This window comes from Anopheles merus, chromosome 2L, assembly GCF_017562075.2.
Source record: "Anopheles merus strain MAF chromosome 2L, AmerM5.1, whole genome shotgun sequence".
Taxonomy (NCBI): domain Eukaryota; kingdom Metazoa; phylum Arthropoda; class Insecta; order Diptera; family Culicidae; genus Anopheles; species Anopheles merus.
In genome coordinates this window covers 47,813,880-47,826,798 of record NC_054083.1, presented here as the reverse complement: position 1 = coordinate 47,826,798, position 12,919 = coordinate 47,813,880, and the positions used below count along the sequence as shown (strand labels likewise).

The 12,919-nt window shown below is 44.5% G+C and overlaps 1 protein-coding gene across 10 annotated transcripts in view; it reads left to right on the top strand.

Annotated features, from left to right (window-relative positions):
• Positions 1 to 12,919, top strand: part of LOC121592480 (hornerin) — a 53,796-nt gene that overhangs the window by 20,192 nt on the left and 20,685 nt on the right. For all 10 annotated transcript variants that reach the window (XM_041913960.1, XM_041913959.1, XM_041913957.1 and 7 more), the window contains exon 3: positions 8,804 to 8,966. In XM_041913960.1, the coding sequence (XP_041769894.1) occupies positions 8,805 to 8,966 (162 nt within the window). In that variant the 5' untranslated portion in view covers position 8,804. The remainder of the gene's footprint in view (positions 1 to 8,803; positions 8,967 to 12,919) is intronic.

Here is a 12,919-nt window from a genome sequence, read left to right as displayed (position 1 = left end):
AGCCATTACGATGGAAGAGAATTGCTCTGGAATGCTTTGGAGAAAACTGTTCCGCTACTATTTAGCAGCTAAACGATAATTCCCCTTTAAGGGTTCATGTCATTTGACTTCTACCTTCTACACCGATACCATCAAGTACGGTTACCCTAAAATGGGCATTTCGGGCCTTGGTGTGGAGATAGTTTGACGTTAGCGTTGATCGTTCTTCACCGTTCATTTGCTCGCTGTTCTTCCCTTTGCTCATCCTTCCTTTCCACAACCCGGTGTGTTCGGTTGTTTGGTGTTGGAAAATGTTATTATTCGAGATGTCTTGGGAAATCGTAACGTTCCGACAGGTTTGTGGCTGCCGGGACTGCGTGATGGGAGGGTGCCCTTCCGCGGCGTTGTTAGTAATTTCGGTTGCTACGTACACTTGTGTCCTCTTTACGCACGATCTAATCGAAATTGGCAGTGAAGTGGTTTCTACCTTAACGCTCGGAATTATTCATACACAAACACACAAACGCAGATACGCTTGAACACGCACAGACAACTAATCCTCGCCCAAAACAGCAAAGAAGGTGGCTCCGACGGGGCTCGTTAACGAAAGTGTCTCGAAGCCGAAATTTTGAGGTGAAAGTTTTGTGTCGCTCGGACCCTTTCCCCTACCAAACAGGCGTCAGTCACGCTGCTACCATCTTGCTTCTTCCCTCAACTTTGTCTGCCAAAATGAAGGAGAAAAACGCGGACAAGAAATTCCGGACTGTATCTAATTTGTTTCTTTCCTTCACTGTTTTTGGACTCGTTTTTTTTGCCTTGTTGCACCCCACAGCCGGAAGTACCACTCCCCCCTCCGTGGCCGATGGGAAGATCCAGTAAACTGTGGAGAGAGGCAGCTTGGAAATAATTGAGCGAAAAGCGGCCGTAAACGAATTGTGGCGGGCGGAAGGAAGCAATGGCTATGATGATGGTCATGTTAAAAGAGAGACAGAGAGAGAGAGAGGGAAGGGAAAAGTTTGGAATTTGTTTGAGCTTTCCCGGCGTCGTGCGGCCGGACCCCTTTGCCCCATTGAATGCAGAAAAGAATGAAACGAAGGAAACCACCGGCGTGTGTTCGTTAGGTTACACTCTCCCGGTTCACAATGTTCCGCGAGCAGCGCCGAGCACACTTTCATTAGAGGTAAAAGCATACAGCAGTTTATTTTTTGGCAGTGGGGAGGATGCCGGAGTCCCGGGTGTTTCAGGGTGGGAGGGGATGCGGTAAAATATTACAAAAGGTTAACCATAGTCCCCGAGGAGGTCTTGGAAAATTGAGAAGGAAGGGAAACACAGCTTCCTCCAAAAAAAAAAGGAGAACATTATGTTGTAATAGTTGAACATTGTAAGGATAAAAGTTCCGATTTCCGGCTTCCGCCGAACGCTTGCTTTTATCCTCCCCCTGGGGAGGATGGGTTTTGCCATTGTTTGGCGTTTGTAAGGCCTTGGGAGGGAGAGCAAAAACAAACGTATTTGTATCGTAAAATGTGTTGCACGATGGAACAGAAAAGCTTTATGAAGTAACCGGAACAGTGTGTGCCGTTTGCTCGGTTTATCATTTTGTTAAAGGAAAGTTGTGTTTTATTAAAATAGTAGCTGCACTACAAACGTTCAACTCTATCTTTATCGTGCACAAGATGAAATACAATCTTCCTGGTAAGGCGTCGCTGCCTTGTTCGGGGGCCGTTTACCATTCCAATATGTTCCGCCGATTGCAAGCTTTTTCCGGTTTTCCATCTAGCGAAGCATCTGCATAAGCCGCCGCGCTCGTTCGCAAGCTCACCAGCGCCCTAATAGGGGTCTGGTGGCTGGTGCTTTTGCCACATTATCTGTGGCATTTGTGGCATTTGGCGCTGCGTACGCTGCGACACGGTGTTGGCGACGGACGGTATTGCCTGCCTGCACAAGAAGTTATGAATAATAACTACAACAGATCGTGCAGCGCGCGCCTGAGATGCTTTTCCGTTGCCTGGTATGCTTGAAGGAAGAATGGAAGGTAGTCGGGGTGGAAGGAGGGGCGCATATTATCGTTGGCTCGGCTTCCGAGTGAAGATTCCGCGTGATAGGTGTGTGGGAAGCCATGTTTGGCGTGAAAGGGAAGCTGTGTACGAAGACGTGCCCGTGTGCCGCTGCGTCGGTGTCCGCGTGTGGCTTGGTGCGTCGTTCGCCATGCTTCCGTTGGGCTAAAACTTTAATGGAAAACTGCCAACCTAGCAGACCTCCCCCAACCCAAACCCCCAGTTTAGCCGCGGTTGCCCGGTTGTGTATGAAGTGAACGTTTTTGGAAGAAAGGTGGTGTAGAGCAAGCGGAAATTGAAGCGTGATTGCAAAAGAGGGAAAGAAAGTTTCATTACTAACAGTGAGTAGCGTATGTGTAAGTGGGATTTTATGTTAAGATTTTTGGAAAAAATGCTATTTTTCTATGAATATTCACTAAACATTTTTCAATTACCTACTGATACTAACATACAAATCCAAGAGAAATAATTGTTACGTTAGTGGTAGTAGTAAAATAGGTGTAAGAACAAGCTAATAGCAGAGTAATTGTACAACATTTGCTGACGTTGTTATAACAGCTGTCTACGTCTGACGCAACCTTGGCCTTGTATCCAGTGCTGCTTTTTTACTTCGGTTGACCTATCTGTAGCAAGGATCGAACTGTCAGCTTACGTGGTAATATACAGTGTAAAGCTCCAAAGCTCAACAGTATTGTGGCGTTGGTACAGTAATCGCAAGTAGATTTGAAACCTTTACCTGGCAACCCCTTAGTTTATCTATGATTGTTGACAGTTTCTCTCATATTTTTGAACATTTCTCACGATATATGAACAATTGGTAACGATGAAAAAGTATCAGCAGTTCTTGATAATGCTGTTATGTTGTTATACCCAAAATAAAAGAAAATACTTCTTAATTGTGCTTAAAACAATTCTTCGCTTGACAGAATTTTGTCGTTTTTGACCTGACCCAATATTACACCCAGCACTGTGTTATTCAATTTGCTTCCTCTAACAACAATTGAATGTACCGGCCCCGGTGGTAGTTGGAAGATTTTCGGCAAAAAGGGTTGTCCTGGGAGCGGAACCGACTGCACATAAACTCACGCTTTTGCCATTCTTATCCACCCGCGTGGTCCCACGGCTTCCCACCACCGGATCCGGAAGTGGCTCGGTGTGGTTCGTTCGGCTCGCTTCGCCAGTCTTCTGCTCCCAAGGGAAGCGGCAGAAGCGCCTCAAGCCACGAGCAGCAGCAGCAGCAGCAACGGCAACGGTAGACCAGCGAGCCAAGCGAGATAGGCAAAGGAAAGGCTCTTAATTGTGCGGAAAATTGGGTTCATTGAAAATGAAGCTTTTGCACCATCGGCTTCGGATCCCCGCGCTCGTCTTGCAGCCGGCAGCCTCCCGTTCTGCCGCCTTGCTTTGGCGCACGCGTCCTCTATCTTTGCGTCACGTTCTGCGTGCGTTTTCACTCTCGGGACTGGCTGGTGATGGTGGTGGTGGTGGTGATGATGGCTAGCTGGGTAGTGGTGCATCGTGTACCCGGGAGGACCAACTTTTCCCATCCCATATCTCGCACGGATGCAAGGGTTTGAGCGCGTGAAGTGTGAAGGCGCGTGCGATATCGCATGAAGTGGCAAGTACGCGCCTTCGTTGTTCGGAGAACCAGCGGGGAGATACAGAAATTGGGGCCTGCTGATGCTGCTGCTGCTAACCGACAATGGCACTCTTTGGCTGATCGTTTCGGGCCATAGGGCAGGAAGGAAAAAGTTTGCATACGTGGCGAACAGCTGGGACCGAAGGCTGGTGGTGGAGGAAAAGAGAGATAAACACAGAGAGTATTGATACACACGGAAAGCGGAGGAATTCTTGCGGGAAATGGCAGGAAGAGGCAGCAGGGAAGGTGCATAATTGCCATATAAAGTTTTCCGATCGCAGAATTTCGCTTTGTTTGCGTTTGCTTGGTGTCGTGGGAAGTGTGTAGCGTGTGAAATTACAGCCTGCTTCAGGGGTTTACTCGTTTGGTTAGCAAAACTTTTTATCTTTAATTAGTTCGCCGCTGGATTCTTTGTTTTCGTTCGGTTCTTTGGTGATTTATGTTTTTGAGATGTACTAAAAGGGAATATAGCTGATAGCAGGAATAGAGCAAAATACGACTCAAATAATTTTTGTTTATTATGAACAATACTCAAATGTAGGGTTTGTAGGTATTTTTAGCTGTTTCGTTTGGTGTCTTACTGATTCTGCGGTCAGTCCACTTGCTACATCTGGGACTTCTTTGTGCTCTGAATGTCAAATGTAGCGCATATTAACAGAACTGATTATTCTGGAATCATTGCACTAGACCTGGATGGGTTGTGACGCCAAAGACTATACTAATTTGCGTGGTCAGTATTCATTCTCAATCAGTTTCAATAGGCCCTAGAGAAGGCTGATATTAAACAGATGGTCATCAAGTCTGCATGTCTCGATGTTTAGAATGGTAAAATGTGAAATAGAATACATTCCAATCTTTTTAACACACATTATCCCATTTTATAACTGTATTTAGAACTCTACAAAGTTACAGAGATATCTTGGACATTTAAAGTACTCTGTTTGTACTACGCTGATGGACATCCTTTTCACGCTATAACTCGTTAAAGTTGCCTGAAATTGCATAAGCGCCTCAGAATGCAGTCAGATATGTTTGTAAAGCCGATAAAACTGCCATGGAAAATATCATTTTTGAGTTATGAAACATCCAATGATAATTATCAGCTGCCACTCGCATTGCTGGAGCTTGCTGCAGTTCATCTATTCGCATTTTTCCATAAGAAGTCAATGTCAATTCAATTTCTGCCCTAAAACAGTTTTGTATTGTATAATCCCATGTAATTTTTTTTTCTTCTCCCTTAAAAAGTGTACGACATTGACACACTTCCAGGTGTACTATTAAATTTTCACAAATATACTCCATTTGACGGGTGGCAAATTCGGGCTAACAAAACAAAAATGATTCCGTCAATTCAGAAACCAAACTACGCGGGACTGGTATTCAAAACTGGAATACTGATGGTTATTTTTCATACGGGGCCATGAAAAAGATGGTAATAGTGGTAAGCGTGTTGGTAGCAACAACAAACAAACAAAAAATATCATTACCCCAACCTCTACCAAATGTTGTCGCGACAACACTCCTTATATCACCCACTCACCCAAGGCAAGAGCCGCGCGGCAATCGATTTCTTCTGACAGAGTACGAGACAACAATGTTGCACTATACGTGTCTACCGTCGGCCCACCACACTGCCCTCCCTTTACCCTCCTTACCCTGCCATACTAAAAGAAGAAGAAAACGAAGAAATAGTACGTTCAGGGTCTAACCGGGTCATGGCGTGGCCAACGTGGGATCCATACTATTTTTTCTCTCTCGTTCTCAGTGTTGGTATTTTTCTGTTTTAGGTTCATTTCTTTCCAACGTTTGTAGTATATCCTTCAGTTTTGTGTCACTGTTGGCTGCGTTGGCTTTCGTTGCCTAGCGTTGGTCGGTGTTCCTTGTAAAAGGAAAGCGGGTGGGACTGGTGTATTTTTTTTGTTTTAATCGCATCGCTTGCCCATGTTCCTGGCAGTGGATGGAGCTACTTAAGGGATTTTGGTTTTAAAAGACTCGCGTTCTGCGACTGTATATTTGCGTCTTTAAAGGCCCCACCCTCCTGGGGGATGGGTCGTCGAGGCTTATCTAATTATCTTCTTATTTCTTAATGCTGGTTTCGTGGTGAAAACCCCTTGGCAAAAGCACCATTTACAGTTTGCTGTAGTACATTCGCAGAATGAGATTAAGGATAGTAGAGTGAACGAACGATCGAGGGAGTGTTTCAGTTCCTAAGCATAGTACTAGGATGAAGTTTGTAATCTTTTAATCTGTGGAATTATATTTATTTTTAATATTTTGAACTGAAAACATAGTTAAGGAAACAATTCTTGCTTTTAAAATCAAATGTCCTTTTATGCATGGCCAAAAGGAACAATCATCAGAGCCTTAATTAAACACAAAAAGAGAGACACTGATCAAATACAGTGTGGCCTTATTTATTCTGATTGTTATTATTCCCCCGTTGCATGTGGTGTACAGCATCCTCAATTATACTCTCTGTTTTGATATTTATTTTAATACGATCGTGCACACACATCCAAAGCAGAAGCAAAAAAAAAAAACAAAAAATAATCAAATCCTGGCATACTCACACCCCTATATACTGTTTCAGAAAAAAGCCTTTGTTCAAGCAACACAAAATGTGTGTCACTGGCGAGGAAAGAGGTGCATTGTGTGTGTGTACGTGTACGTGTGCTGTGGCCCTTTGTATCCGGGTCGATAGGTTGTTGATAATTGCAATTCCTTTCTGCATCGTTCTTTCAACCTGTGCGATTGGGTTTTTTGCCAATGCCAGTGGGACGAGTGCAATTTACAATTTCGATCCAAATCCACAGCTCTTTGATCGGGAATGGTTGTTGGAATGTTTTCAAAATCACATACATGTTCGGCATTATTTTTTGTATGTTTCATTTACCGGATTATTATCGGCACAGAGATGTTGTCTGCCTTTGTTTGTGTCTATGCTCCCACCGTGCAAATCCCCCATATATATATCGTCCGCCCGGATGTTTAGGGCTGCTGGGCTGAGGGAGGTAGTGTTGCCAGCGGGTGATGATGATAGCTCGGCGGCCCGGTTGGAGATTAGCTCGACAAATTCGATTATATTGCGGAAGGGATTGTCAAAGCCGTCTGCCGACATTAGAGGGATGATTGTCCGAAAATAAGCTTTCCAGCCCCTGCCGTGTACGAAACAAAAAAAAAAAACGAAAGCGAACGGTTGGACCCCCCAAAAAAAGAGACGGCGCTTACGAAAGCGAGAAAAAGGGCTTCCTCTCTAATTCGGTGCACACGAGTGGGCCATCGCCCATCGCCCGCCTTTTCTTGCTCCTCTCTCCCTTGCGGGAATAGACCCGCCAATCAAGCCCGCTAGAAAGCGAATCGAGAGTGAAAATGAAATGCCGAGATGGCGGCGATGACGATGATGATGATGAAAACGATGTTGATGTTGATGAGAGATGAGTGGAGCCGTGTCGTGCGGGTGTGATGCGCTAAGATTATATATGGAACTGAGGAAGACATTCCACTTCTCGGGCCTTTCGCAACGAGCGAACACAGCGATGGCTTTTTAAAGCTTTTTTGATTGAACCGGCAATGGATGGACTGGTGCTGCGCGCTCCGTCCGTTGGTTGTTGTGCTTTCGTTGGACGTTGGATAGCGTCATGAGTGCAAACAAAAAAAAAAACGGTTTGCCACGCGTCGTTTGACAAAATTTGTGGCGCGTTTATCTGTGAGGACGATTGAAATGTTTCTGAAAGAGCTGCAAGAATGCTTCTTTATTTAATTTGTAAATGTTTGTGTTAATCATTGCTCTAGTTAGGTGTAGTTGCTTATGCGTTCGCCTTTTTGAGATTTATTAAAAGATCAGACTAAGAATTTTGAAGCTGATTCTCGTGTGTAATTCATACAATTTTGACAGATTGCATTAAATTCTTTCGATCATCTTTTAATTAAGTTACTGATTAGTTCACCTAAATTGTAGAATTTTGGACATAAAGGTTTCATAAACGAAATCGTCAAATATTCTAAATCAAGCAATTGCCTTATAATAAAACCTTAGAAAAAGATATTGCTGTCTTTGATACAAAAATAGTTTAAATGTAGGCAAAGTGTAGCTTCAACCACAGCCTTTTCTCTATAATATCTCCCAACACAATCATGTGCAATGTGTTGTAAAACGCGCACGACTCCCTCGCAAGCACATATCATTCCACGGGTGATCATTCTTCCGTGCCCCATCAGCTCAATGTCAACGTCAAACCGGAGGCGCTGCACAAACACACACACACGGTACATGCGTACCACCCCCCACCACCTTATGTGTCGCTGGAAATGGGCATCATAAAGTTCACCCACAAAAACCAACTCCCCACAAAACCGCCTATCCGTCCGGAACGTACGAACCATCCTCTCACTCACGTCGGAATGCCGTACGCAGGCCCATTTTTGCCCATTTCTGTCAAACTCTGGTCGATCGTGTGGGCATGTGTCTGTAGTGTGAAGTTTTGGACAACGAGAGCACGGGCGCGTACACACGATTGGGTTGGCATTACAAAAAAAAAATGGAACTTTCCAAGCATAAATTTGCCCAATGCCGCCGCCGTGGGTGCTTTCTCCTTTTTGGATTAGTTGGCAGAAGCTGGGGCTCTGTTTTTTTTTTGTTAAAGCCTAGATGACGGTGTGTCTACAGAGCGCGACACTCATATCCGGCTCGGTACGACCTTCCCAACGACCTTGCCTTGCCTTGTTCGTTATTAGTATGCGTCCGTTGCACTACGATCGAAATGGAAACGACGGGTGCATCTGGTTTAGTGGTTTGTGAGAGGACCGAGCAAAAAAACAAAAATTGTGCATGAAAGCGCAAGTAGCAAGGTAAAAATGGATGGATCGACGTGTCTGTATGGGGACTGTTTGAGTGGTTTGAAATTAGATGAAACGATTTCCTGGTTTTCTCCAGACCTGTGTGGTACTTTCTCGGTCTAGCTTTCGGGGCACTATTAATCATGCGCTCGCGCGTAGCTATCTATTCGGCATTTAATTCTTCCCCTTTTCTCCATCCATTTCCTTTCACTGACGATGCAAACCAAGATATTTGCCTTCCATTTTTTTTGTCTTCTTTTGCTTACACTACTTTCCCCTTCTTCCGTTTCGTTCACAGAATGCCAATACAGGCGCCCCAATGGACAGAGTTTCTCAGCTGTCCCGTTTGCTGCAACGAGTTTGCAGCGAATTTACGCCCACCGATCAGTCTAGGATGCGGCCACACGATCTGCCGCACCTGTCTCGCCACACTCCACCACAGGCAGTGCCCGTTCGATCAGGTATGTACTGGTTCTATATTGTAAGTTGACGTATTAGAAATTTAAAATAGTTACCAATTTAGTATACATTTTAAAAGCATTTTTTAGAAGAATTGAGATTTGGTGCAGACTTATTGTACATTGAAAACGTCTATCAAATGATACGCTTTACATGGTGCTAAGTAAAGAATGAGGCTGAGTTGTACCATAAAACAAACACGCTCCAAATTGACTTCCTTCCTAAAAGCTTCGAATGAAACCATTACGGCGAATCTTTAAATAGCTTCCATCAATACAAATTTGCTTCCCGTTTCACTTTATAATCTAAACGTACTGAAGTGAAGGAAAAAAAATATGATGAAGTGCAAAAAAAGGGAGAAACGTTTTACGATTGAGAAGCAAAAACAGATCAAAACACACACACACACACACACACACACACACACACACACACACACACACACACACACACACACACACACACACACACACACACACACACACACACACACACACACACACACACACACACACACACACACACACACATCGGTTCCTTCCACCCGCTCCGGGACACCCCGAATGTGAATAACTCACGTGGAAAAAGTAATCAAATAACGACAAGTCAAGGTTGAAGCACAAAGTAAAACAAATCAACTTGCTTGTTGCAAAGTCAAGCCGCCATGAAGCGATGACGACGACTACAACGACGAGGAGGACGAGGCAAGAATCCCCATAGCAAGGAGCAATAAAACTTTATCATCTTCTCCATCCTGAAAGGGACTGCCACATGCGGAAAGGCTCGTGCAGGTCTGTGTGTGTGTGCGTTTGATCACAGACCTGTGACACGGTGCGTCCTGGCACGATGCACGTGGCTCGGGAATGGTCGGTGGAAGCGTCTGCTGCGTGATGTCATTCAATATTAAAGTTATGACTCTGCTGCTGTGCCTGATTCCGGATGGCAACGGAAAAGCACCCACCGGTTCGGACCCCATGGGGGAGAGGCCTCTCGGCAACGCGGCACGCAGAGGGATTTAGAACATTAGCTTTTTCCGCACCGTACCTTTGCATGGCTTGTGCTTTTCCCGGGTGTTCCGGGTGTGTGTATTTCGGGACGATCCCTTTTTTTTCTCGTGCCGTAGCGATCTTCCGCCTGCTAGTTAAAGATTTTATTTGATACGAATGTAAAGAAGGTGGCAAAAGGGTTCATATGCTGGTGATTTTGGAATTTTATTTATTTCCACCAGTTCGTTTCCGTTCCTTTTTTGTGTGGTGGTATATGTGTGGTGTTTGGTTGCTTCTGGATTGCGTTGGGTTGCAAGGGTTTCGTGTGCGAACGTACACATATCTATACCGAGAACTTCTTTATGCGAGATCCTTTGACTTTCTTGCTTCACCGGTTGTTGGGAAGAATCAGAAATGTGGAAAGCATCAGTGTTTGGGAATCGGGGCTCTAAATCCTTGCCTGTATCTGTATCTATTGGCAAGCTTTATCGGCCGACGGATATAAAGGATATGAAGAGCTAAAGGTTTGCACCTTTTTTTTGCGGATGTTCAAATGGAAAGTTAGCACATCGTTCTCGTGCGATGAGATGAATATTGAAGTTGGTTCTTTGAAAGCACGAGAAAACGTGATATTGCTTTTTATCATACAGTGTGCTAAAAAAAGCTGAGGAAAAAAACAACTAAACTTTGTATTTGTTCTTGATATGAATTGATATTCATTAATATTCACTGTTATTCATATATGTAGATATGAACGTTTAGGTAACGAAGTGAGGAACTTGTTGATTAAAATGGACAATAAACACGCTTCACGAATGAAGGATGCATAGCGCCGTGTTAAGCGCCTGGTCTTTGGCAAAGCAGGTTGTACGTTCAAATCCAATCCAAACTGCGGGGCAACTCCAAGTCAAAAGTAACTTTACGGTGTAATTTACTTACTTGTATGAGGAATGGTTTCATAATATTTGGTGAAACAAATCACAAATCAACGTAATAAATCCAAGTTTTTCCGATTTGAAAGTGTGTAAAAAAGCCAATAAACGAATATAAAAAATTCGTTCTATAGTAGACGGGGGAGACCGACCGTCTGCTGCTTGCTGTTTTTCTACATGAAACCAAATCCAAAAAAAGACTTCAACCGAGCTGAGTTGCAGGGAGAGATACCATGGGAAATGTTCCAAAAAATAAAAGGCTTCTCTCTTCTACCCTGCTTTCCCGGACCACACCTTGTCTACTGCCATCTCGCCCGCGCCGTGTAAGCTCCCTAGCTTCTTCCCACCTTCCCAAACGGTGTTCTACGTGGCTTCAAAAAATTTCCTCTCTCTAATCTGATTTACAAACATCCGCCACAAAACAACCGACAACCGACCGTTCCCGCGGACTGTGTCTCGTGATAGGGCGTCGTTTCCTCTCCCATGCCCCCCTCATAGTGGTTTCCTTTATCGTGTACTCTATGTGCCGACCTGGGGCGAGCTTTTCCTCCCACTCCCATTGCTTCTCTCCCAACCATTGAAGCAGTTGAAAATGAAATTTGTATAAACCCGTCAATAGTATCCTCCGGTTAGTGTGTACACTGGGATGGCAGTGAACACACACACACACACACATAGCTTAGAGGAGGAAAAAATAGAAACAAAAATGTACAGCCCTCGGAATGGTGGAATATACAGCACCAGGAATGGTACTAACTGCCGCTCGGAATTCGGCCTCAAGGCGAAGGTATTAAATTTTGATACATTTTGCGTTGCGCGTTCCTTTTTTTGCTTGGTTCGTGTGTGTGTGTGTGTGTGTGTGTGTGTGTGTGTGTGTGTGTGCGTGCAAGTGTATGTGAAGTTCATTTGATATCCTATCAAGTCCCTGCCATCCGGGGGCACATTTCGCCACACCTGCTGCTGCCAACCCTTAACCTGGAAGAATGGGCCTCGAGTGCGTGTGTGCAGTAGCTTTCTGGTAGCGTTACGGATTGACGAGATTGTGTCCTTTTTTTGTTTGTTGGTCGATGGTGACTTTCCCGAATACTCGGGAATAGGGAGGGAGTGTGCGACCGGTGAACCGGTATAACACCTTTCTCCCGAGGCCCGTTAGCTGTGCGTGTGTGCGTGTGTGTTCGCTTAATACCCCGTAAGGGGGAAAAAGGGGCATCCTTTTTTTAAGCATCCAGCTTTTTCCTTTTGCTCCATTCCATCCGTGTTGTCGGCATTGTTTCGATTGGATATGTTTTTTTTTACCGCCCGCCAATCGACAAGCTCTTGTAGTAAGTTGAGCAAATCCTTGCCGAAATACGTTAACCTTTTCCCAACCTACCTACCCACTCTGGCATTCAGGAACGCGACCCAACGATGTGAAGGTGAGATAGAAGGATCGATCCTGAACACATCCTGCCGGTTGGGTGACGGTTTCTATTTAACCGCGCTTTGGTTGTGTGATAAAAAAAATGGAAGAAAGGCACGTTGGTGGAGCACACGGCCACCAAATTGTAGCTATTTATGTAATGCGGCTGAAAAACACGGCCGTAAAGGATAAGCGGTTCCTGTCTGGTGTGGCGCGTGGCGGGGAAAGTGCGGAGATTTTCCACTTTACTGTCTGTCCCCAGTTCCCAGCTGTGGGTGTGTTTATGTTTGTATTATTTAGCATACACGCATCAGAGATCTGATCGCTGTGACGACACAGATGAAGCGTGTCCGTTTTTGGGTTTGTCCTTTTGCGTTAAACTATTTACCTCGTTGCGCGCTTGAAATTTTGGCGTCAGCGGGAGTTTGAAGAGGGATTAACTTTGTTTTTTTCATATTTATTTTTCCTTTCCTGTTTGTGGGGTAAATTTTGGGAATAAAAATCCACAGAAATTTATTCTTCTTGCATCAACTAGATTATAAATTTGCTTAATAAAATGAAACACGTATGTAACGCAATCCTGTTACTGTGTATGTGTATGTGTGGTTATAGTTACAATCAGATAAATGGTAAATTCA